At 38.7% G+C, this 27,871-nt stretch overlaps 1 protein-coding gene across 1 annotated transcript; it reads left to right on the top strand.

The window, feature by feature from the left end:
* Nucleotides 1-251: 251 nt before the first annotated feature.
* LOC114468917 (protein kinase C and casein kinase substrate in neurons protein 3) lies at nucleotides 252-23,700 on the top strand. The gene is made up of 10 exons (XM_028456091.1): nucleotides 252-440; nucleotides 4,970-5,034; nucleotides 9,963-10,119; nucleotides 11,873-12,108; nucleotides 12,999-13,154; nucleotides 15,858-16,033; nucleotides 16,808-16,928; nucleotides 17,847-17,917; nucleotides 17,991-18,070; nucleotides 21,239-23,700. The coding sequence occupies exons 2-10, from the start codon at nucleotides 4,975-4,977 to the stop codon at nucleotides 21,346-21,348; spliced, it is 1,167 nt and encodes a 388-aa protein (XP_028311892.1). The 5' UTR covers nucleotides 252-440; nucleotides 4,970-4,974; the 3' UTR covers nucleotides 21,349-23,700.
* Nucleotides 23,701-27,871: the final 4,171 nt, after the last annotated feature.

The following is a 27,871-nucleotide window of genomic DNA, read 5'->3' as shown; positions in this document are numbered from 1 at the left end:
GGCTGCTGAAACAAACACAAAGTGTTCAGCACCACAGAGGCTTCTGGGAAATGTAGTGAATTCAAAGCTCAGTAAAAAATAAAGTAGAAAAGCTCTTTGAGAACAGAGGGGAAGTGTTTTTATGTGTTTACTCTACACACCGGTCATTAACATGTGGTGCAACAGCAGAATAAAGTCTCCTGCAGCTGTTTAGGAGGAAGAGGAGGAGGGAGAGACTCTGGGGGAGGGAGAGAAGGAGAAGAAGAGGGAAAAAACAGAGAGAAGCCAACTCATCTGACAGAAAGAGAGGGCCAGAGAGGGGGAAGAGCAGAGGGGCCCGCCTGGAAAAGTAGAGCTGGAGTGAGAGCAGAGCAGTACGGGCAACAGGAAGAGAAGGGGAGGTTAAACTGGTGAAAGAACAGAAGGAATAAAAGAAAAGAGGAGTGAGAGACACACGGCAGGTAAGAAAAGAGTGTGTGTGTGTGTGTGTGTGTGTGTGTGTGTGTGTGTGTGTGTGTGTGTGTTCTGGGCGAAAGGCGTCAGTAAAGTCACATTTTATTCAACACATTAAAAGTTTGGAGCCTTTTTTGCATCAGTCATGCATTTCTGTGAGAACAGTAAACGAGTCACATAGTTAATTCTCTAAAGCAGTGTTTCTCAAATAGGGGTACGTGTACTCCTAGAGGTACGCAATGGCACTACAGGTGGTACTTGAGAGAGAGAGAGGAAAACTAACAAATAAAAGCATTAAAAATATGGGGTTTTATAATGTATATTTTTAGTCATAATAATATTGATGGAAATGATCTTGATTAGAACGTGACCTAAAAATATAAGAGTCAATCTAGGTCCCACACCTGGAGGGAAATAATAAAACCTACAGAAATAAATCTATTCAGGTGATACAGTGAGGCTGTGTTCAAAATCTTATACTCCGTACTATAAACTACAAACTCAATGAGTATATACTGTCTATACTATAGACTATAAACATGAGTAGGATAGTGAGCGTTCCCACTGAAGTATACTTCCAAGTTTCCCAAGATGCATTTGGAAGCAACAACGACAACAACCTGAATCACACTGAGGCTAAATATCTCTGTTGATTCTCCACCTTTACTTTGAAAGTTCTGAAAACATTTTGAGTGAGAAAGTGACCAAGTAGAACAGAGGTTCTCAAATGGGGGTATGTATACCTCTAGAGGTACGTGATGGCACTACAGGGGTACAAGAAAGAGAAAGAGAGAGAGTGGATATATGAACATATGCTCATTTGATCCATAAAACCCATGTAGACACATTTCAGTCTGTCATTTCATTTCATACGGTTAATTTAAAAGATTTCGCAGACCGTCCAATGTGCTACTGACAAAACTCCCTAATAACTTCAAAATAAGAGCCCTGTTTACAAAAAATGAATGGAAGACAACAAGAGATGCTTTTATTTTGAAAGGACCATTTAACATTCCACTCACAATGCATCATGGGACGGTTGAGTATGACTAGTGTGTCCACCGTGCATACTTAAAATATGTCTCCATATAGTATACATCAGGGTATTTCTCACATACTCACGTACTGTCTAATGTAAACTCACTACATACTCATTTTGATGTCAGACTTAGTATGAGTAGTACGTTGGTATGACATTTACAAGACTTTTCCCGTTTTGTCAGGCCGGATTTTAAAAGCTCGTGAGAATTTCCTGGTTTCCCAGGGACCCTGAACACATCTAAGGGAACAGTTCATTTAAAATACTGTAACTCTGCTAATATTTGCTCCATCTGAGGATTTCCACCAGTTTCTGAAAGCTAAGGAGTTTCTCTTTACAGAAGAAGAGAAAGAGAAAGACTTGAGTCCAAGATTGATTAAACGAAACCAAATACCAGTGAATTTAATGAACATTTTTAGCAATGGAGGTTCAGAGACAGATTTAAATGTAGAAAATTCTTCTGCTTTTCTGTAGCACATTAATTTTTCTGCTTTTTAAACCTTATGGACAATAACACTTATTAATATTACTTATTACGTGATAGATTCAATAAATTGTAGAGTACTTTTAGAGTATGACGAGGTCACCCTAGTGTAGCTCAAATCGTTTGCAGACTTTCTGTAGAGCTGCATGATGACATCATCATTAGATTCAGGGAGACGTCTAAAAACGAGCAGGACAGGAGCTCTCCATGACCGAGAAACGTATTTCTTCCATCGAACCAATCAAAGAGTCGTCAAAGTTTGTGAAATGGAGACAAATCCTGCAGCGTCACCCTCCGCCTAATGGAAACCAGCATCTACTGGGACAGGAAGTCCAGGTCAGGGGGGTTAAAAGGAAAAAGCAGTCATTATTTGTGTGACCTGCAGCAGATCTCTGGGGTTGTAAACTCTGAGAAGAAGATTCAGAGAGAGAGAGAGAGAGAGACATGAGTCTGTGAGCATGTGACGTCCCGTGAGCCAAACCATGTGAAGCTAAATCATGCGATCTTTAATTGTGAAGCACGAGGATTGGAGAAAACAGCCTTTTAGTCATTTCAGACATCAAAGTCTTATTAATGGTATCAAAGATGTCACTTCAGTGCACGTTTAGAGCAGTGGGCGTGCACGGTAGCTGTTGTTCTTGAAGCCAAAATACAGAGCTTAGAGGCGCTTTAATCTTACAGTCTGTGCAGTAGGGTCCAGTGGGAGGAGCCTTGGTAACGTGCTCCTCCCATTTAGCGTACTGCCCTGATGACTTACGCAGCCCAGCTACGCCACGAACATCAGTTTCTGAAAAACTGCAAAGATTCTTTAGGTTCCACAGGTCGAATAGAACCGTTTACTGCAGAACAACTCATTTTCACAGCTCAAAAAAAAGAGGAAAAAAAGTCAAATAGCGTCTCTGCTTTCCTTCACGACGTAACTGCTATTCACGAGATCCACGGCTGTCAATCATCGTCATCGCTTTTCAACCTCAAATAACTTATTTAAAACAAACTTCACAGAAAAATGAGCATTTGAACACAATGTAGGGTGATTATAACTCATGATCACAGCAGAGTTTAGGTTTGGAAAAAAAATATGTAGCGAGTATTTTAACTTTAGAGTTTGACCCACATCCCATCTGTTATCATTGAGGAGGCGGGGCTTATGACCTATACTGCAGCCAGTCAGTAGGGGGAGCTCTAAATAAAAGCTTCACTCCACCAGGGAGCTTGTCCCGTCCATTATTTTTTACAGCTTATGGTTTAGAGTCGTAGGCAGAGTTTGAGGTTCTTGTCGGGGGGGGAGGGGCAAAAGAAAAAATAGAGTGAAATATATAGAAAGTCTCGAGATTCACACCAACCCTAATGTGTGTAACATGTACAATAATGCAAAAATGATTAGTGACATAATCGATAATATTGGCACGAAAAATTTGCGTCGACGCGTCGTTTAATAACTTCCACCGTCCTGAATACGGATCAAAATACATGTTCCCACTTACTCACGCTCTTAAAATGCTTCTGAAATACAGCAGCATATCACAACTATCATATAGCATTTGAAAGTTTAGAATCTTACGTTTTAAAACATATAAACCATTGTAAGACACAACCATCACAGCAAACACACTCAAATTATTTTGTCAAACTTGGAAAAAAAAAATGACGTAAACAAGCGATACCATGTTTTAATGAATCCATATATTCCATCTAAAGTGTTGAAGTGTTAATGAATCCCAGCATTTAGTCCAAAACGCAGTAAAAGTGCCATAAAACAATAAAATTAAACATCTTATTCACATAAAGAAAGTAGCTCCGCCCTGATTTAGAAAAAAAAAAAATCCTCATTTTCATTTTCATTTTCATTCCTCATTGTTGTAAATTCATGCTTCATGTTTGCTGCAGTACCATACATGACCTGCTGGGTGCAGTGTCGCTTCACCATTTACGTTGTGAAGAAGAATTGCGCAACAGAAGTCACATGACTCGATGGCCAAAAAATAACTTGTATATTTAAATGAACAACAAATGAATTAATATTTATTTTGTACAGTCACTGTGTTTAATGACTCTTAAAACATGTGTATATTATGTACATTATATTAATAATTGTATGGTTCAGAGGATGCTTCACTCATTAAAACACTGAAGCATGGGATGCGTTCAATGACCCCTCGTTTCCTGCTGGTTCTTAGGAAGGGCTTGTGTTTCCCAGCTGGGAACACTGGGAAGGTTGAGTCAGTGCTGTGGTTAGCAACATGTGTTTAGTACACACACACACACACACACATGAGAATTATTAATATACCCAAAAGACTTCATTGTGTTTCAGCGTCACATGGACGTCCAACGATGTTCACATAATTAGACCAAATGTTGGCTTCTAATAATGTCTCTGTTGTGTGAAATAATGCATTAAATACAACCATTTTGTGTTATTTCTGTAACTTTGACTAAAACGATGCAATATTTCTATTGATAATAACTATCTTCCAGAGTATACAGTATGTTGTTTAAACACAAAATAAACCAACAAAGAAGTTTTAATCATCCCTCACTACAGAGGTTCTCAAATTGTTGGTCGGGATGCAATACTGGGTCACTGGAGTGTTTTCAGTGGGCCGTGAGCGTTCAACATCTACTGGACTCAAAACAAAAATTCGGTAGCTATTGATGCGTACGCATCGACGCCCCCAAGGGGCCCCAAGAGAAGAAAAACAACTAAATCAATTTCTCATTTATTTGCCAGTCAAATATTACGACGGTTGGTGGAACCGAATCATTGGCACATAGCATTATATAGATGTGGCCCATTACCTCATACGAGGGGGCCATTTCTCCAATGACTGCTCCTCTGTTAGTTCTTGTTAGATCAGAATGTAGTTTGGTATGAATATGATGAGACGCTCAAACCTTTGATCAGTGTTTGTTGTAAACTGTTGTTCTTAGTCTGAGAGAAAGTGAAAATGGGATTAATTTAGGGTTAGTGGAAATGCTAATGCTAATGCTAACTGTGTTGTTTGTCTTCGCAGAGAACATGTCGACCCCACAGACAGAAAACAGCCCCGAGGACGCAAACAACCGCAGCTTCTGGATGGTGTGTGTGTGTGTGTGTGTGTGTGTGTGTGTGTGTGTGTGTGTGTGTGTGTGTGTGTGTGTGTGTGTGTGTGTGTGTGTGTGTGTGTGTGTGTGTGTGTGTGTGTGTGTGTGTGTGTGTGTGTGTGTGTGTGTGTGTGTGTGTGTGTGTGTGTGTGTGTGTGCGTGCGTGCGTGCGTGCGTGCGTGCGTGCGTGCGTGCGTGTCTGTGTGTGTGTGTGTGTGTGTGTGTGTGTGTGTGTGTCTCTGTGTGTGTGTGTGTGTCTGCGTGTGTGTGTGTCTGTGTGTGTGTGTCTGTGTGTGTGTGTGTGTGTGTGTGTGTGTGTCTGCGTGTGCGTGTGTGTGTGTGTGCGTGTGTGTGTGTGTGTGTGTGTGTGTGTGTGTGTGTGTGTGTGTCTCTGTGTGTGTGTGTGTGTCTGCGTGTGTGTGTGTGTCTGCGTGTGTGTGTGTCTGTGTGTGTGTGTCTGTGTGTGTGTGTGTGCGTGTGTGCGTGTGTGTGTGTGTGTGTGCGTGTGTGTGTGTGTGTGTGTGTGTGTGTGTGTGTGTGTGCGTGTGTGTGTGCGTGTGCGTGTGCGTGTCTGTGTGTGTGTGTGCGTGTGCGTGTCTGTGTGTGTGTGTGCGTGTGTGTGTGTGTGTGTGTGTGTGTGTGTGTGTGTGTGTGTGTGTGTGTGTGTGTGAGATAGAATAGATAGCTTTTCCTTGTGTGTTCCCATTCCAATGGAACCTTCCAGACAAAACAAGAGGCTCATTTCAGTCGCTCATACTGTGTGTTTATAAAAATAAGGCGGTGCTTTCATTCTTTAAACGTGAGAACGAGCTTTAATTTGTAACTTTTAACTAATTTCATTTAAAATTTCATTCCAACATCTTTTCCTCCATTTTTGGTCACTTTCACCACATTTTATTTCTGATTAAAACAATGATTTATATCTTTAAGATGATCAATGTCTCTGAAACCTTTATTATGGTGTCGTGGGCTGAAAAGGTTGAGTCTAAACAATGTCTTCAAAGTAAACCTCAATTTTTATTTTTTTTAATGTTTTTTGTTGGCATCATATTTGTCTTTGTGCATTTTTTTTGTCATTTTGTATGTTTATGTTGTCATTTCTAAAAAAAAAATATTGTCATTTTATGTCGATTTGGAGGCATTTTGTGTATTTTGATGCGTTTTGTGTATTTTTGTTTATGATTTGTAAATGTATGTGTTATTTCTGTTTATTTTTTGTCTTTTCTCATGTCATTGGAGTTTCTTTGTGTATTTTTCTTATCATATGTTGTACATTTCTAGTCGTCTTATGTCATTTGTAATTGTTTGTAATATTTTTGTAGTGATCTTAAGTGTAATTTTGTGTATTTTTGTCTATGATTTGTATTTCATGTGTTATTTCTACATACATTTTTTCTTTGTGTGTTTTTTTGGTCATATTTTGTATAGTTGTAGTCGTATAATATATCATTTTAAATTGTTTTGTATATTGTTGTGTCATTTTTGTTGTGGTGATCTTTGTGTGTTTTTGTTTGTGTATTTTTGTTGCTGGAGCCTTTTTTTGGTTTGGTTTCTTTTCATTTTTGGAGTCAGTTTGTGTGTTTTGTTTAGGGGCCTCACAACAGTTAAACCAAGGTCTGTATGTCGCCATTTTAGAAAAGTCAAATGCATTTTAAAGGTAAAGCTGATTTGGAGACGTGTTGTAGTCTCTAAATGTTACGTCTGATGATGTTTAGGCAACACTTTGAGAAGCTTTGATTTGTGTTGTTAAGCCATGATTTAGTATCTGAGCTGCCTCACCAATGATAGAGCAGGGCTCCCCCCCCTCTGTCTGTTTGGTCTGACCCCCCCCCCCCCCCCCTGTAATTTGTCCAGCCTCCCGTTGAGCTTCCACTTCCTGTTTGTGTCGTCCTGCGCGTTGACGTGGAAATGGCACGTCTGCAGAGTTTCCCTCACTGTGTTTGCATGTGTGGCAGCCACGCCCTCTTTTTAACCATTTGTTGCCGATTGTTGCATTTGTTTGGGTAATAAATCGTTGCCATGGTTACCTTGCATACAGTAAAGGAAGAGACCACATCTACCACAAATGGTTTAGGGCTATTTTTTGTTTCCTAATGATATTATTCACACCCACATTACACTGTTATAATAAAGATTATTACATTACATTTAGATTCTAATCATTAGTTTACCAGTCTAATTAATATGTGATTAGTAATAAAAGCACTAGAGAATGGAAACTTTTATTAGGAACATGGACAAAATCCCATTCATGAAACAAGGAGGAGATGGAGGTAAAATATATATAATGTTATTGTACATTTTATGTTGAAATAGTCACAAATTATTATTTTTTTAACCTTTTTCCACAAAGCAATAGTTAAAGTTTGAACTAAGGAAGTGACATGTGGTATTAATAAAGTGTACAATGATGACTTTTCAGACCCTAAAGTGACTCATGACAAATTTAGTGATTATTTCCAGTGTTTAATTATTAGGGCTGGGCACGTGTCACTGGGGGCTCCTGGGGGCCCCATTTTTTAAATGACTACTCTTCCGTCAGTCCTCCTTAGATCGGAATGCAGTTTGGTATGAATACTCTATGAATGAATATGATGAGATGCTCTTTTTTTGAAAGGGTGCCCGGGGACCCCACCCCCCAATTTCAGATAATATCCAAATTTATGGGAACATAGTCATGTACCATATTGTTTCAAAGGTAATTCAACGTAGATTACAATTATACCTCGCACAATTCCCACACCCTTTTCCGGTAATTTTTAAATTTATCGGAACAGTCGTGTGATATATCGTTTCAAAGGCCAACGTAGATTTTACATTGCTCAATTTAATTTGAATTTCACTGAATTCTCGGGAACATGGTACGTGCTGGTTATTTCTGTTCTCTAGTATTTACTGAATGTTGGGGTTTAGTCGCCATTGATTGGGTTGAAACGAAACATAAGATCATCATCATGCATTAAAAGAAACATCATGTGTCTGTTTGACTGTAATCAACTCGTTCTGTTCCTTTAAGCGTCTGATCTGGGGTGAAAGCTGCTTCTTGGTGCTTCCTCGTCCATTTCAGTGTCATGTCTGTCTGTCACATCACAGTGTGAGGCTATGCAGCCTGTAGACGTTCCTCTGAGCCATGATGGGCCAACTGGGCCAGAGCTGCTCTGCCTCTGGGCTGCAACTGGATTCCTGCAGATGTTTCTGTTTATGTCAGAGAGCAGGCAGCGCCAACCACAACAAAGGCTGAGTGTGTGTGTGTGTGTGTGTGTGTGTGTGTGTGTGTGTGTGTGTGTGTGTGTGTGTGTGTGTGTGTGTGTGTGTGTGTGTGTGTGTGTGTGTGTGTGTGTGTGTGTGTGTGTGTGTGTGTGTGTGTGTGTGTGTGTGTGCTATTGTGATTTTGATGAAAGCATAAAACATACAGTGTTTCATTAGCAGTGCACTCAGTGCTGTGATGGCTTTTCTGAGGCCTGTTCGTGTGACGCTAAATCACTTTTATGGGCCGTGTGTGCACGTTTTCACACGAGCTGGACTGGTAATGGGAAATATATATGATGGCCGCCAGGCAAAAGGAACTTTTAAACAGAATAAACAGGGTAAATGTACGGCGTTTACAGGAAAACACACGGTTGTTGGACTTTCACAGTGGTTTGAAAAGGAGCTGATTTACCATCACCTCTTGATCAAATCCCACTTTATTCAAATAATACGTACAGTGCTTTACGTGGGTTAAAATACACACACACACACGCACACGCACACGCACACACACACACACACACACACACGCACAATGCAGAGATTGGTGTGAAACACAGTCACACAATGAACCGATATTCAGAATCATTAAAAAAATGCCTTGATTATGGGCGTGGTTAAGACACGCCCAGTCACAGCAGCCCCACCCACACAGCACTGCACGGTTCCGCATGGAGCTGTCAATCAACGCTCAATACGGGGGTTGGGCTCAATTACATTTTTCAATTACAATTAGGTCTTCAATTATCCGTGTTCAATTGCAACTAAATTACAATTACAGTGACCAGCATTTTTTCCCAATTAAATTTACAATTATTGTTTTACCCCTTAAGTAAATTTCAATTACATTCTCAATTACAATTGATTTACAATTACTGAGTCTTTATTAAATAACCCCATAAAATGTAACCTTATTAATTGTTAACTATGTATCATATATCTAGACTATAGAAGTGTAACATGGTTTCCTAGATTTGCATTTAATTAAATTGTAAATGACAGTTTTTTATATCATTTCTATGCCAATTACAGTCAATTACCTGAACTCAATTACAATTAAATTACAGTTACAACCGTAAAACATTTTTCCATTTCCAATAAAGATCTAATTACGTCATAATTGTAGTTATGAGTTAATTATAATTGACCCCAACCCTGATATACACTATATTATCTGTTATTAGCATGAATAAGGTGTCATGAAGACAGGCTGTGTTGGCATTTTTTGGGTAAGGTGGAGAAATCTAGTGGTGTGAAGAACGACACATGACACCTTGTCAATGCTAATGACAGATATCATGTCATAATAATGACAGCGTAATGTCAATCTTTATGTATAAAACTTCACGTGAAGTGTTACCAGTAATCTTCAGTAGCTGTAACTGTATTCAACCTTCTAAGTTATTGATAACAGTCATTTGTGGGTTTATTATGCAAACACGCAGGCTTATTTATTTAGCTTTAGTCTTCAAAGCAATGAGTTTATCTGACTTAATGTCTATGTGGAGTGTCTGCATTAACTGGTGTGTGTGTGTGTGTGTGTGTGTGTGTGTGTGTGTGTGTGTGTGTGTGTGTGTGTGTGTGTGTGTGTGTGTGTGTGTGTGTGTGTGTGTGTGTGTGTGTGTGTGTGTGTGTGTGTGTGTGTGTGTGTGTGTGTGTGTGTGTGTCTCTCAGCCTGGGAACTATCACAGCACGGTGAGGAGAACTGAAGACGCCTTCCAGGCCTGCAGTGACATCATAACGTGTTTCCAGGAGCGAGCACGTGTGGAGCGTCAGTACGCTGTTCAGCTCAGCGAGTGGAGCCACAAGTGGAAACCAGTGGTCGACGCCAGTGAGTGAAAAAAACACTGATTTAAGGATGAAATTGTTAAAAGAGAGTTTACGTAATGACGTTAAATGATCCAATTCAAATCAATTCAACTTTATTTATATAGAGCAATAGTTGTAATTTGTCTCTATAGTCAGGGACGTTGATTAAGAAAAGTTACTTAACCCTCCTGTTATCCTTGGGGTCAATTTGACCCCGTTTAATGTTTATCATTTAAAAAAATAATAGCTGACTTTATTTATTTATTTTTATTTATTACGATGTGCTGAACACATGGTGTTACTCTGGGGTCAATCTGACCCTAAGCTGTGTTAGCTGTGTAAAACACTCGAAACTGAATTTGAATAATTGGTATTGAATTTGAAAGTAACAACTTCAAATTGAATTTACTGTTTGGAAACTAGGGCACACGGTGTCTTAGTGGTTAGCACGTCCGCCTCACAGCAAGAAGGTCCTGGGTTCAAGCCCTGGGGTGGACACTTGGGTCCTTTCTGTGTGGAGTTTGCATGTTCTCCCCGTGCTGCGTGGGTTTCCTCCGGGTACTCCGGCTTCCTCCCACCATCCAAAAAACATGACTGTAAGGTTGATTGGAGTCTCTAAATTGCCCATTGGAGTGAATGAGGGAGTGAATGGTTGTCTGTGTCTGTGTTGCCCTGTGATGGACTGGCGTCCTGTCCAGGGTGTACCCCCGCTCAGTGCCCTATGAGAGCCGGAGATTGGCACCGGCAGACCCCCGCGACCCTGTTAAACGGGAATAAGCGGGTATGAAAATGGATGGATGGATGTTTGGAAACTGAATTAGTGACTTCAAAATGTATTTTTTCCTGTTGCAAAAATTTCAACTTAGTACATTCCAAAAATTCAATATATTTCTGCTTCTCAAATTTACACAGAGATTATGTTATTGTGATTGTAGGGTCCTTGTCCTTAAAATTCACTCCAATTCCAGTCACAAAAATTGAATAACCAGTGTTAAAGACGTGGCAAGAAAAGATTGAAAAGCGACCACAATGGGCAAAAAAGCAGTCGAGTGCCAAATAATTGGGTGATATGTAATGGCAAAAGGTAGCTTAAATCAGCAAAATGCTGCAAACAATAGTGAAAAAGGGCGAAAATGTGGGTATTTATTGGGCAAAAGATAGTGTTTTTGGATAAAAGGTGGCAAAAATGGTCAAAGAAAGGACCAAAATTGGATAAAAGTGTCAAAAAGACAAAGAAAATGGACAAAAAATAGGAAAACAGGGATATTTATTTGCAAAAGGAAGCTAAGATATATAAAAATGTTAAAACATTTAGAAAAGTGACAAAAATTGGATAAAGGAAGGTGCAAAATAGCCAAAGAAAAATAGGTAAAAAGGGGTTAAAAAGTTTCTTCCTTTTAAGGTGTTCTACAGGAATAATAATTTGAATTAAGACATAAAGATCCATGTTGAGTGTTACTGAATGAGGTTTTGGAACAGCTCTTTCACAGTGAAAGTGACATGGAGGAGAATAACCCCAAATATGTTGCAAAAAGGAGATAAAAAATAAGTAAATAAATATGTTTATGAGAGGAATGGTTCATTCTTTAAGAGTCCTGAATGTGCACCCCAAATTAGAAAAGATTTCAATGAAATCCAAGCATTTACAAGATTTTAGAAACAACCCTTTACGACTTTAAACCAACACAACATACTTATCCATCCATCGTTTCCCTCGCACATGTCGACTTCATTTGTCCTTTGTGATGCTTGATGTTTCTGTGATTATCGCTCAGGTCCTCTCTACGGGTCTCTGCTGAAGGCGTGGCAGTGTTTCCTGTCCTCGGCGGATCAGCTGACCTCTTTGCATGCTTCCATCTGCCGCTCCGTGGCGTCTGAGGACAGCGACCGGGTCCGAACCTGGCAGAAGGATTCCTTCCAAAAGAAGTTGTTCGGAGGCTTCAAAGAGTCCCAGGATACCGAGACGGGCTTCGTACGCGCTCAGAAGCCGTGGGCCAAACGACTGAAAAAGGTAGAAAAGGGAAAAACTCAGAGAAAATGTCACAAATCAGCCCAAAATATGACCGATTGGAACAATAAACACTAAGTACTACATGCGTATGACGCACAGAAACTACACTACACAAACAAATAAAAAGGCTGCCTGCTTGTAGCTGTTCAATTTAAATGATAAACTCTTAAATGACCCTAAATCACAAAAACCAGGCATTTGGCGTATCTGGCATCGTCCCGGTGGGCCGTTGAGCCGTTAACCCGAAGTGGGCCGGTGCGGTCCGCTACGTTTTTTTTTTTTTTGACGAACGAGTGGAGGCAGATATTGTAAAAGTTGGCCAAAAATCAACCAAAAGTTGTACAAATGTGGCAAAAAAAAGAGTGAAAAGTGACTAAAATTGGCCAAAAGTTGTCAAGAGTGGCCAAAAAATGGTCAAATAAAAAGGAACCAGGTGGTATGTAATAGCAAAATGACAACAAAGACAGACACAAAAACTACTTAAAACAAACAAAATGACTATGAAAACATGAAAAAACAACACATTACAGAATAGCTACAATGACACAAACTGTCAACAAAAGATACAGAAAATACAGAAAGTGACCAAAAAATGCACAGATTGACAATATAAACATAAAAAATAACAAAAGCACTCATAATGACTCCAAAAACTCACAAAATGACTACAAACTGACAAAACAACAAAACAAAACAAAGAGAAAACAGCCCCCCCTCCACCCCCACCCCCATATTAATTATTGGTCAGATCAGTCATTATTCTAAACGCTGAGCCTGACGTAAATGTTGATCATGTGACCCTCGGATCACATACAATCACATTCTTGTGGCCCCCGCTGTGATAGAGTTGCCCATCCCTCCTGTAAAGGCTTGCCTTGGTCTTTCCACAGCTGGATAAAGCCAGAAGGGCGTACCACAAGGTGAGCCGCAAAGAGCAGGCGGCGCGAGAGAGAGAGTCACGCGCTGACGGAAACCCGGACGTGACCATCGACAGACAGAAGAAGTTGCAGGAGGAGCGTGAGGTCGCTCAGCAGGAGGCGGACAAGGTCTGCAAAGTGCTCTGTGTGTGTGTGTGTCTGTCTGTCTGTCTGTCTTTCTGTCTGTCTGTCTGTTCCTCAAATATCTCTGACCTGAGAGTTTCAACATGGCTGCTGCTTCGTTCAGGGTTGTGCAACGTCAGATTTGTTTGGACGCCCCACCCCTACGCCCCACCACCGGACTCAGTGTTGATGTCCTATCCTACCTCTACAGTGATGATGTCATCAGTCCTACCTTTACAGTGTGATGTCATCAGTCCTACCTCTACAGTGATGATGTCATCAGTCCTACCTTTACAGTGATGATGTCATCAGTCCTACCTCTACAGTGATGATGTCATCAGTCCTACCTCTACACTGATGATGTCATCAATCCTACCTCTACAGTGATGATGTCATCAGTCCTACCTCTACAGTGATGTCATCAATCCTACCTATACAGTGATGATGTCATCAGTCCTACCTCTACAGTGATGATGTCATCAGTCCTACCTCTACAGTGATGATGTCATCAATCCTACCTCTACAGTGATGATATCATCAGTTCTACCTCTACAGTGATGATGTCATCAATCCTACCTCTACAGTGATTATGTCATCAGTCCTACCTCTAAAGTGATGATGTCATCAGTCCAACCTCTACATTGATGATGTCATCAATCCTACCTCTACAGTGATGATGTCATCAGTCCCACCTCTACAGTGATTATGTCATCAGTCCTACCTCTACAGTGATGATGTCATCAGTCCTACCTCTACATTGATGATGTCATCAATCCTACCTCTACAGTGATGATGTCATCAGTCCCACCTCTACAGTGATGATGTCATCAATCCTACCTCTATAGTGATGATGTCATCAGTCCCACCTCTACATTGATGATGTCATCAATCCTACCTCTACAGTGATGATGTCATCAATCTTACCTCTACATTGATGATGTCATCAGTCCTACCTCTACAGTGATGATGTCATCAGTCCTACCTCTACAGTGATGATGTCATCCGTTCTACCTCTACAGTGATGATGTCATCAGTCCTACCTCTACAGTGATGATGTCATCAGTCCCACCTCTACATTGATGATGTCATCAGTCCTACCTCTACAGTGGTGATGTCATCAGTCCGACCTCTACAGTGATGATGTCATCAATCCTACCTCTATAGTGATGATGTCATCAGTCTTACCTCTACATTGATGCTGTCATCAATCCTACCTCTACAGTGATGATGTCATCAATCTTACCTCTACATTGATGATGTCATCAGTCCTACCTCTACAGTGATGATGTCATCAGTTCTACCTCTACAGTGATGATGTCATCAGTCCCACCTCTACAGTGATGATGTCATCAATCCCACCTCTACAGTGATGATGTCATCAATCCTACCTCTACAGTGATGATGTCATCAGTCCTACCTCTACAGTGATGATGTCATCAATCCTACCTCTACAGTGATGATGTCATCAATCCTACCTCTATAGTGATGATGTCATCAGTCCTACCTCTACAGTGATGATGTCATCAGTCCTACCTCTACAGTGATGTCATCAATCCTACCTCTACAGTGATGATGTCATCAGTCTTACCTCTACAGTGATGATGTCATCAATCCTACCTCTACAGTGATGATGTCATCAATCCTACCTCTACAGTGATGATGTCATCAGTCCTACCTCTACAGTGATGATGTCATCAATCCTACCTCTACAGTGATGATGTCATCAATCCTACCTCTATAGTGATGATGTCATCAGTCCTACCTCTACAGTGATGATGTCATCAGTCTTACCTCTACAGTGATGATGTCATCAATCCTACCTCTACAGTGATGATGTCATCAATCCTACCTCTACAGTGATGATGTCATCAGTTCTACCTCTACAGTGATGATGTCATCAGTCCTACCTCTACAGTGATGATGTCATCAAACCTACCTCTACAGTGATGATGTCATCAAACCTACCTCTACAGTGATGATGTCATCAGTTCTACCTCTACAGTGATGATGTCATCAGTCCTACCTCTACAGTGATGATGTCATCAAACCTACCTCTACAGTGATGATGTCATCAGTCCTACCTCCACAGTGATGATGTCATCAGTCCTACCTCTACAGTGATGATGTCATCAGTCCCACCTCTACAGTGATGATGTCATCAATCCTACCTCTACATTGATGATGTCATCAATCCTACCTCTACAGTGATGATGTCATCAGTTCTACCTCTACAGTGATGATGTCATCAGTCCTACCTCTACAGTGATGATGTCATCAAACCTACCTCTACAGTGATGATGTCATCAGTCCTACCTCCACAGTGATGTTGTCATCAGTCCTACCTCTACAGTGATGATGTCATCAGTTCTGCCTCTACAGTGATGATGTCATCAGTCCTACCTCTACAGTGATGATGTCATCAATCCTACGTCCACTGTGATGATGTCCCACCTTCAAACACAACCTAATTTAACCATCCATGAAAAAGCTACTGAACCTCCCACTTTTCTATAGTAATACATACTTCCTACGGACACTGCACTCTTTTCTAAAAAATACACAAAGTACGATTATCCGTATCATTTGTTTCTCACTTTCCCTGTCAGTCAGTGTTGCACACGGTGAACAGAGATGCAGAAATTGGGACCTAAGAAAAATATGAATCGAAGGAAAACCAAAACCATCTAAAAGTTTGACGTGTCTGTTCAGGTCCGATCCCGCTATGAGAAGGTCCTGGAGGAAACGAACCGCTACGCTCCTCGCTACATGGAGGAGATGGAGTCCATCTTCGACCAATCACAGGAGGAGGAGCGCAAGAGGATTGTGTTTCTCAAACAGGCCTTTCTGTCCATCCACAAACATCTGGACGTGACCACCAATGAGAGGTCAGCATTACACCATGTCATCATTTCCTGATATTTTTGCCGTTAAAATACTTGTATTTACTGTATTAACGCTGACCTGAGGTTCTGCACGGCAGCCATTGTTGTTATGAGACGTCAGACAAATGATTTTAGGGAAAGTCCGACACTACTGTGTAGGACACGTGTCAAACTCAAGGTCCAGGGGCCAAATCTGGCCCTTTAGAGCATTAGTTCTCAACTGGTCTCAACCTGGGACCCACATTTTGCCACATTCATTAAATCGCGACCCACTTTTTAAAAATTTTTTTTAGAAATCAACCAACCCACTTTAGGTTTTCAAAAATAGCTGTTGAAAACACACATATATATTATCTTTTTTAAAACATAAATCTATATATTTTCCTGTGCAAGATGCATTTCACAGCATGTCTGTCAAAATAATAGTTTCTTTCAAAATAAAAGACGAGTTCAACATGACCAGCTGTCAGCGACCCACCCTGTACAGGTCTGCAACCCACCAGTTGAGGATCACTGCTTTAGAGCATCCAAGTTGGCTCACAAGAGAAAGTTAAAAATGACAGAGAAAACATGAATCATACGTGAGTTCTTCACCTCTGGTTAAGACTGATTCACTCGTCACTTTTCTACATTAACCCAGATGGTATGAGTCGATCTGGTCTCAAACATGTGGTTAGTGGACATTTAATTTGGTCCAGTGACTTATGACTCATATGAACTGGTGCATTCAGGTAATGTTTAAACCCAGTGTTGATACGAGTTGTTAATGTGTCTCAGTGTGAAGGCCATCTACAGCGAGCTCCACAACACGCTGATGGCCATCGATGAGCAGGAGGACCTTCGCTGGTGGAAAAACACCCACGGGCCTGGAATGCCGACCGACTGGCCTCACTTCCAGGTATTCCTGCCTCTGTGATCTATTCTAGTGCTGCATCATCACTATTTTTTGGTTTTCTACATCGATTTTGACAAATAAGTCATCAAAATGTTCAAAAAGTTCCCAAGATTTATGCTTGTAATTTGTAACTTTCAAACCTTTTAAGTTATTAATTTTTCTGTAAAACTGCATTGAGTTTTCAGCTAATAGTTCAACCTTTTTAATGTTATTACTAGGTTAATGCTAATGCTAGGTCAATGCTTAGCTAATGCTAGGTTTATGCTATTGCTTGGTTAATGCTAAGTTAGTGCTACTGCTAGGTTTATGCTATTACTAGGTTAATGCTAATGCTTTGTCAATGCTAGAATGATGCTATTGCTCGGTGAATGCTAATGCTTTTGTATTTCTAATGCTAGATTAGTGCTGATGCTATTGCTAGACTGATGCTAATGCTCGATTAATACGAATGCTAGGCCAATGCTAATGCTAGGTTAGTGCTAATGCTAGGTTAATGCTAATGCTAGGTTAATGCTAATGCTATGTTAATGTTCTTGCCAAGCAAATACTAGGTTTACTGCTAATAATAGGCTAATGCTATTGTTAATGTTAATGCTAGGTTAGTGTTAATGCTAGGTTAATGCTAATGCTAGGATAATGTTAATGCTAGATTAGTGTTAATATTAGACGAATGCAAGGTTAGTGTTAATGCTAGGCCAATGCTAATGTTAGGCTAATGCTAAAGCTAGTTAATACTAGTTCAATGCTTATGTTAAGTTAATGCTATGCTAATGCTAAGGTAATGTTAAGCTAATGCAGTGCGATGTGGGCCAGCACCTGCATCCTCACTTGCATTTTCTTCAGGAAAAGCAAATATTCTCATGAAGTTTTTTTTGGTTACACATGGACTTTATTTATATTAATAACTGATTATCTTTCCAGGAGTGGACACCTGACAAGAAAACCAAGAAAGGGAAGAAAGAGGTGGAAAAGAAAGTCCCATTAGAGAAGGCGTGAGTAGTGAAGCTGCACATCTGTAAAGGCATTTAAACACCTGTTTGTCTCATCTTCATCTTTCTCTCCCAGTGTGATGATGGGAGGAGTCAGAGTCAGAGCTCTGTATGATTACGTTGGCCAGGAAACGGATGAGCTGTCCTTCAAAGCAGGTCACTATCAACACAACAACATTCTCACTCGCCACCTTCAAAACAAGAACCACATCAAGTAAATAGTATGTTAGAATATTTCAAAGTAAAATGCCTGAAAATCAGAAAAAACATGATTTTTACAACTGTATTTTTTCTTTGTGGCCCAGAAAACAAATGATCTGTTCTCTGGTAACTTTCTACTGCTTTGCTGGTTGAGGACCACTGCCTTATAGCATAAACACTAAAAACGTGACAAGCCAGTGCTAATACTTGTTAATTAATGAAATAAGCTAGCATCGATCAACCACATTTAAATTTTGATTTATTTCTTAATCTCAAACATTAAAAAAACAATATAAAGCAATAATTGCTAAATAAAAACAAATTACAACTCTTAAGTTTAATATTCAGACTGTTCTAAAGCGATACCCCACAAACTGAGGTGCACATGCTTTTCAAAGTTGTCTGGAATGTTGTGCTACTAAAATTTCATTCCCCCATAAATCATACTCCCACTGCCATATTAAATATTTTGCCAGTGTTCTGTATTTAGCTTTATACATAATTTGAGATGTTTTAAACATATTCAAATTCATAAACTGAAGTTCTTTTGATTTAGAAAAAGTGGGTTGGTATGATCCAGATATCCTGTATGATTTATGATCTGTATTATTCATGTTTGTAAAAAACACAACTTTTATAGGTTTGTTTTGTAAGTGTTTCCCCAGACTTCAACACAATAAGATATGGTACAATGAAAGCACAGTATAACTCTAACCCATAAAAATGGAGTCATGATGATAATTAAATGATAATATTGCTTTTCTGACTCATTTCAAGAGTCAATATTCTTAATTTATCACTCACACAATTATAAATGGATTTTTGTACCAGCATCCAGTTGCAATAAAAACATGTTTTAAATACAAATATATATATATATATACCTGTATATATATATATATATAGTTGCTGGGAGCGTTGGTTCTCTGAGCGTGAAGAATGACACTAATAATAATAATAAAATAATAATAACTGATACATAAAATACAAAATATGCAAGAAACTGACCATATCCAAGCAATAAGTGATAAATATCAGTCCCAACAGCATTTTCACTTTAAATTCACGAGATTTTGTGACCAATTTCTATTAAATTAAAGGAAATGTTATGTCATATGTTGAAGAAAATTGAAAAATAGAGTTTTTCAATAGTTTAATGATTAAAAATGACTGCAATAATGCGATATAAGCATTGGGAAATCTGTGAGCCCCTGCAAATCAGCGAGATACAGTATATCCCAAAATACACAAAACACAAAATTTCCCCAAATGACATAAATCTTGGCCACAAAAACTTAAAAATGTAAAGTGAAGTGAACTCTGCAGGGACTGATATGTGTCATTGCTTTATTATCATCAGTGCCGTACATGTTTTATAATGTATTTATACGTTGAAGCACAAACTAGTGCACAATAATGTTCAAATTATTAATTTTCCTGCCTAAAATAAATGAATCTGCTTTGTATTTGGCCCCTGAACTAAAGTGAGTTTGACCCCCTGCCTTAACGTCTCAGTGATGGACAGAACTGTAGAAAGATGATGTGATGTAATCGACCATTTCCTCAGATTGTGCCTCTGGCGACGGCGTGAACTCGTTACCTCTGCATTCATTTTCTAAAATTCCTAATAATAGCCCGACAGGCTGACACGGGGTCAAACAAACGAGGAAGTGGACGAGGCTGCGGGTGATGGAAGAGCTTCAGAAAGCAGTGAAGAAGGGACACAGCATGACTGATCCATACTTTTTCTAATTACTGAGGTTAGCAGAGTAGCTGTGGGCGGTGAACGCGTCGATAGCTCGTCGTAATTGTCACATCACTTCCTTCTTTTCAATATTGGGCCTCGGAGGGGGAAAAAGGTGTCTGTGGTTGAACGAGAGACGCTTTAATGGCTCTGAGGGAACTTCAAGCACAAACCTTCATTTTAAACACACCACAGCAGAGAACATTCATCTGGTTCTAAGGCTTCTTTATTAAGTACAAATATGATGTTTGTTTCTAACAGGCAGAAGTAAAAGAGTACAGATATACCCTACTCAGGTAGAAGTAATGTTATTTTTAATTGTGTTCAAGTATACACCACGTAGAAGCCGTTATTAAGTCAGTGATTCTCAACATGTGGCTCTTTATGTCCTTAAAAGGACTTATTACTTATTTTTCTTTGGCCATTTTGCAACTTCCTTTGTCCTATTTTTGTCCCTTTTCAAAATGTTTTGACACTTTTTTCAGACAATAGTTTCCTTTTGCCAATAAAGATTCCTATTTCACTATTTTCTGTCACTTTTCATTGTGTTTTTGATACTTTTATCCAATTTTTGTCCTTTCTTTGACCATTTTTGCGACTTTTCATCCAAACATACTACCTTTTGCCCAATAATTACCACTTGTTTTCTTTTTCCCCCACTTTTTCTTCCACATTTTTTCCCTTTTTCACTATTGTTTGCAACATTTTGCCATTACATATCACCTGTTTACTCCTTTTTGCCCAATTATTTGGCACTCGACTACTTTTTTGCCACTGGTTGTTCAATTTTTGTGACTCGCATTGAAGTGAGTTTAGAAAATGAAGAAACTTGCACCTCGCCACATAAACATCTAATGGTTCATGTGAAAATAATAATAAAAAATAAACGTAGCCGACCGTACCGGCCCAGGACAGCTGACATCTGCTGGAAGGAAGTTTGTTCAAATGTACAAATCTTTTTTTAAATTAAATAACACCAATTCATTCATTCATCTATTCATTTTCAGATTTGCGTGTTCCTGTTTTCAGGGTCCTGGGGGTCTGCCGGTACCTATCTCTGACTCATAATGGGCGCTAGGCAGGGGTACACCAATGAATTAAAAATTTAAATAAAAAATAAAATCTCACGCTCTAAGCATAGCTACATTTATCAACTTTCAAAAAGAGAAAATAACCGCCATTCAATGCTGTTTTGGTGCGGTGCATTACTTTAAATCTGATTGGTCAGCTATGATGTGATGCATTTGATTGTTGTTTGGTTATTTCATTTTTTGTAGTTTCACAATGTCCGTTGATCTTTTAAATAGAAGAAAAAGTAATTCACTCAGTAATGGTTGGGTGTAGAAATGCAACAAATTATTATTCACCTCTGCTGACAGGTGAAGAGTTTCTGAAGATGGAGGATGAGGACGACCAAGGCTGGTGTCGGGGGATGAAGGACGACGGGTGGGAGGGTCTTTACCCAGCCAACTACGTGGAGGTGGTCTGACTGGTGCTGACCAGTGGAGCTCACCGTACCGTATGTTGAGAAGATTCAACACGTAGCAAACTGATGCTGGTAAAATCACTATGAGAGACAGGAGGACGTTTCTCTTCCTGTGGACACAGACACCCTGAAGGGACACGGATCATTGATTACATACGTATTGTGTTTTTATCAAACACACGTGAACATAAAACCTTTAGCTTTCTAAGAAAGTAGCTTTTTCTGCTTCCACACTTTGTTTTTCCATCAACAGAGGTTTATTAAGGGCGCGCTCACACTAACCGACATCACGTTTATACACGACACACATGGTGCAACGTTAACATTAGACTCCAGTTATTTTTATTTATTTATGTAGTTTGTTTTATAAAGCAAAAAACATGCAAAATTGACGTGAAAGTATTGCTCTACATGTAGTGTTAATGGAAAAATACATACATACTGTACATACATAAATAAATGAAAATATGACGAATTGCAAATTTCTAGATTTATTTTGTAATAGCGCCCGCTCGATGCGTACATAATCGCCACGTTTTTGCACATTGCATATGTAACGCTTAGGAATGTGAACAATAAAAAAGCGGTGATATAAAATTTAAAGGCGCACAAAATAAAATCAAGTTCAAAAAAAAATTCAAGAACATGAAGGAACGCGATGACATTTGACCCTCTTGCTTCCCGTAGCAGCTTACACGCTGTAGATGGAGGACAACGAGTAGATAGTGGATTCTCCGTAGTCATAAGTCGGTTACATGTAGCGATGCACCGATAAAACAACGCGGCTGAAACAGCGAACCAGCAAACACTGCAGTCACCGTGCGCTTGTCTGTAAACGGATGCCCAAAGCCTCTTCTAAGCAGAGATTGAGACGGATCACGGTCGAAAACAGTGAAATAACCTTTTAATTCTTTATTTGTGAAGCAAAACACTCCCGCACACTGTCTCCAACTATTGCAGTCAAATTGTTTTTCATCAACAATCATTTATGTGACACATTTGTTACTCTGTCAATTTTAATATCGCGTCTTGAGTATTTCCTACCGTGAGCCCTAAATCGTATTTCATATTGTATTGTAAGTTCACTATTTTGTTTAACCGGACTTGAGGCGTCAAACGTTTCCATGTGTGAGCGCACCCTTAGATTCCTCCAATCATGAAACACATCAGATAGAATCATCTTCTCTGAAACACGTAAAGGTTTTACACAAACATTTACATTTATTATTATTGTCAAACGAGCACAAGAAACTCATTAATAAATAATAAAATGCATCCGTGTCCCTTTAAGGGTTCTCTACATTATTTTGTGAAGATTTTTTACCTTTTTCTTTTTTTTCACATATTCTTAAAATGAAACCGTATAATCAACATGGCTTTAAGCTTAAACTGCTGCTTGGTCTCCTTTGATAACGTGTTTACACCAATCAGGACTAATGACGAGGTGCCTTTGATCATCCCTGACCATGTGTTTATTTTGTATGAAAATGAAAATAAACATTTCCGTCATAGTTTTCTTGGACTACAGTGACATTAACAAGACTATGACAAATTTAAAAAAAATACATGTGAAAGAAAATTTTCATCAAAATATCTTTTTTAGTTGACTTGGCTTAAACTAAGTGGCATTTTAGTAAAAAAATTCACAAATAAATCAGGCGAGCAGCAGATCTTTCCATTTCAGCTCATTTCACAGTTTTTTTTATTAAAGGACCCCACAGATATACTGCCATCCATCCACTGTTTGGATTTAAATAAATAAACGAGAGTATTCAGCTCACAGCAACTCACAGAGAATACAGAAAGAGATAAATAAAGCGTAAGACAATGCATAAAACATTATAAATAACTTACAAAACATGGACAGAAATATGATATTATCTACCCTCATATTTACACAGAAATGGACGCATGGACAGGTATCTGCTAAGAAAGTACATCACACGACCGTTTCACTTGTAGATAAGAACATATTTAAAGTATTTTAACATTTAGAATTCACATTATGTTCTTATTTACAAGTTAAAATAGAGTTTTTCTGCGTTATGTTTGACTTTAACCCTCCTATTATCCCTGGGGTCAATTTGACCCCATTCAATGTTTATCCTTCAAAAAATAATAGTTGACTTTTATTTTGTTTGCTTCATATTACATAACTTCTCCTAATTTGATTAGTACAATCGATTAAGCATAAAAATATCACTATCAAATGTTTTCAATACATATTACACGCATTGGTGTTCCTCTGGGTCAATTTGACCCCAAGCTGTTTTAGCTCTGTGTGACCCATGTGTGACCTTACATCCCCAGAATTAATACTTTTGAGTTGATACATGACATGGAGAAAGGTAGGTTTACTGTCAATGAGGTTTTGGAACAGCTCTTTCACAGTGAAAGTGACATAGAGGAGGATGTGTCTGAGACAGAGGACTTTATAGTGAATAACCCCAAATATGTTGCAAAAATTAGTAAAATATGTTTATGAGGAAAGATGTGAATCAATAAGATTCATTCTGTGAGAGTCATGAATGTGCACCTTAAATTAGAAAAGATAAAAAAACTGAAAGTTTGACCTGATGGTGGCGCTGCAGGAAAGGTCATATCATCACTACAACCAATAGGGTTCATACTGTTCTGGTCATTAATGTCGTCAGTAAATTTAAGACGCTTTGGATGAAAACTATTCAACATTAAATGATTGTAATTTAAAAGTTTGGTCTGATGGCGGCACTAAATCGGTCATGGTTTCATTATCAAGGACTTATTTATATATTCAACAAACAAACAAAGTGTCTGACGCACAAACTTGCTCAACAATTGTCCGGAAATCATTTTTCTGGAGGTAAACATCCCTGGGGTCGGATTGACCCCAACGGTGAAATGTGTTGGTAATATTTGAGGGTTAAAACAATGAGAACCAAGTGGTCGGACATTTTCTACTCCACTTTGAGGCGAGTACAGCCTTCTTTCTTACAGGTGTCATCATAACAAAAAGATCATCTATGTTATTTACTGCACATGTTGGTCATATCACCAAGGCTGATGTGTGTCACTTTGCTGTCGGTGCTGAAACTACAGAACAAAAGTCATTGTAATCATTGTTATTAGATTTGGATTTTGCGAGGCAGTCGTGAAGGTGGAGTCATCGGGAATATTACCTTCAATGTGTCTCTTTGGGCCTGTACTACAAAGCTGGATTTCCTTTTATCGCGCTAACTTCCTGGATCAAGACCCCATTGGGAGATTTTAACGTATTTTTGCTACATTACTCTCATTTCTCCAACTCCTCTATCAAATTTCAATGCCTTTTCTGCACATTTTTTCCACTTTCAAGACATTTTTGGCACATTTTTCACTTGTTCAGTCCATTTTTTGGTCACTTTCTGTGGTTTTTAAAATCCCCTTTCACCATGTTTGGTTAGGTGAAGCTAACGGAGAGTTATCAGCATACACTGTATCCAGCTTCATAGTACAGGCCCTTAATGTGGGAACAAAGCTGTTTTTCTCTCTTTGTGTCACATTGTGTACGTACAGTATGAAGGCATCAGCGCCAAAGACCTTCTTCACCTTCATCTCTTGTCATGATGTTTTTCCAAAATAAATGTTCATACACTCACAAATAACCAGTGTGTGTGTGTGTGTGTGTGTGTGTGTGTGTATTCAGAGTTGTGAGGGGCATGAGTGTGTGTGTGTGTGTGTCACCAACTCGTCGCCCTGTGGGCGAACACACACTCATGAATCATGTCAGATGTCAACAGCGTCGCGTTCGGGTCAAACGGCGCTTTTTACGATGAAGTCACTCGTCCACTCACGGCCGTCAGAGACAATTCCCAGGATTTGTGGAACAGCGAGCTCCCCTAAACCCTTAACTCTGTTTGGTTCCCTAAGGTTTCATCTACAAATTCTAAACAATGAATTAAAAGTTGAATAAAATATATAGATATAGTTGTTTTTTTAAAATGCAACTTTAATGTGATTACTTAATAGTAAGTAAATACAGTCTCCTTTGTAAAATGTAGCTAATTTTTGTCTCCTATTGTTATAAATGAGATAAAATGGCCTCTACGGCATAAAATAATCCTGTTTCAATAAATTACAAGATAACATAGTTTTTTATTGAGTCATAGCACTGATAATAATTCAAATTATTACATGGAGGTTATGGATCAAAGTAAACTTCCTCAAAAAATGTATCTGATTAAATGAAACCACATCATATTGATAGTACTGTTTGTTTGTGGTGAATTTAAAAAAAAAGAAAAAATAGCCTAAAAAGGAAGTAGGAAAATTTCCCAATTATTTTGAAAATATTTTATAATATATATATAATATATATACTATGTCACTTATCATTTTTTCATTACTGTATATGTTACACACATTGTGGTTGCCACGAACATTGAGACGGTCCATAATTTATTTAATTCTATTATTTATTTTCCCTCCTAGCAAGAATCTCAAACTCTGCCTATGCTTGTCACACATACATATACACATGATCTGATTGGATGAGTGAGGAAGAGATAATGATAATGATGTCACCCCTACCAGACGTAGCATTTCTGACTCTAACATCTTCAGACAGGATGTCGAGCACGAGTTTACAGTTAGTAATTATAAGACTAGACGATGCTTATTGTTGATAGGAAGGACATCCAACGCTGTCTGACGTCACATGTGGACGCTAACCACTAAATTACCAGTTAACAATCATCTGATAGCAGTAAAATATAGTGGTGGCAGTATAAAGGTCAAACTGGCTGTAATTTGAAGGTGCATTATAGTGAAATATGTACAGTCAGTGTGTTGACGTGTAGACTAGAGAGAAACACCCCAGTGCTTTGATACTGCAAAGGTAAGTGTAAACAAAGGGGTTAGACGTGTGCTTACAAGTGTGACAGAGCAAAAAATATATGAAACGTAAAATAATATAAACAAGATGCTGTTTTTTCCCCCCCTGAATTATGGAGATACTTGGAAAGCCCACGAGAACGTCCATCCTATTGTGACTCCTTTTCAGCATTGTCCTGATCGTATCTATGGTAACCACGTAGCCAGGCTGAATGCACTTCACATGCATTATTTTATAGCCATGGAACATAGCCATATCTGTCCAACTGATCCAGGAGAAACGTTATGTCCCGCAAATCTAAATGAGTTTTCCTTCTGAACAACCGCAAAGTGCTCAACGTGCCTGCGTAAAGTCCATGGACTGATTGTAACGACATCACTAATATGGCTTAAAGATAAAACCATGTCACGGTGTCTTTAACCAAGTCGAAAGTACATTTTTACCAAATTAAACAAACCGACCATATTTGCTCTCCATAAAGACAGAAATACATTTTTTGTTTCAAATGTTCTCTAAGGTCAGGAGAAAAAAAAGTTTGAAAAACAGAGAAAAAAACCAGTACGAACAACAGAAAAAATTAGCATGAAAAATGGAAAAAAATATTCCAAAGAACATAAAAAAAGCCCATAAAACAAAACCAATAAAATAAGGCAGTGACTATTCGTACGGTTGTCGTATCAATATTCTGACATTCTATTTGTACGCAGTGCCCCTATTTGTCCAGTTTAGGTCAAGTGACTAAGACTAAACTTTACCCTAAACCTAACTATAATCCTAAAAATTGTTGCAATATTGGGTTATAACCTAACCTAACCTAACCCTAAACCTAGCCCTAAACCTAACCCTAAACCTAACCCTGAACCTAACCTAACCCTAAACCTAACCTAACCTAACCTAACCTAACCTAACCTAACCTAACCCTAAACCTAACCCTAAACCTAAACCTAAACCTAAACCTAACCCTAAACCTAACCCTAAACCTAAACCTAACCCTAACCCTAAACCTAACCTAACCTAACCTAACCTAACCCTAAACCTAACCTAACCTAACCTAACCTAACCCTAAACCTAGCCCTAAACCTAACCCTAAACCTAAACCTGAACCGAAACCTAACCCTAACCTAACCCTAAGACGCTACGTACGTGTACTTCGGTAACCGTACCAATAGCATCGGGAGTTGTCCGTACAGCAACCGTAAAAATAGACACTTTCATAAAATAAATTATTGATTAAAATAAGTGGAAGTGAATGCATTAATAGGCTTCCAAGTTTATTGCATTCACTGAAGAATCTTTGTTTTTAGGTTTTTCTGAATTGACAGAAAAAAAAGTCTTCTTTTTTTTTTTTTTTTTTTAAAAAAAGCCTTGTTTTTCTGTTTTTATCGGAGATATTTTTCAGTTTTTCTGAATTTCCTGTAAGAACTTATCTCATCAAGTCAGAAAAACGTTTCCTATAAAAACAGAAAAACGGGGCCAATTTAAAAAATTTTTTTTATTATTTTTATCTCATCAACTCAGAAAAATGAAAAACATTTTCTATAACAACAAAAAACCGGGGCCAATTTTTTGTTTGTTTGTTTTTTAAAAACTTATCTTTATCTCATCAACTCAGAAAAACAAAAAACATTTCCTATAACAACAGTAAAACGGATCCAATTGTTTTTGTTTGTTTTT

Source organism: Gouania willdenowi, chromosome 8 (assembly GCF_900634775.1).
Source record: "Gouania willdenowi chromosome 8, fGouWil2.1, whole genome shotgun sequence".
Lineage (NCBI taxonomy): Eukaryota > Metazoa > Chordata > Actinopteri > Blenniiformes > Gobiesocidae > Gouania > Gouania willdenowi.
Note: the sequence above shows the minus strand (reverse complement) of the source record. Positions and strands in the feature narration are given on the sequence as shown.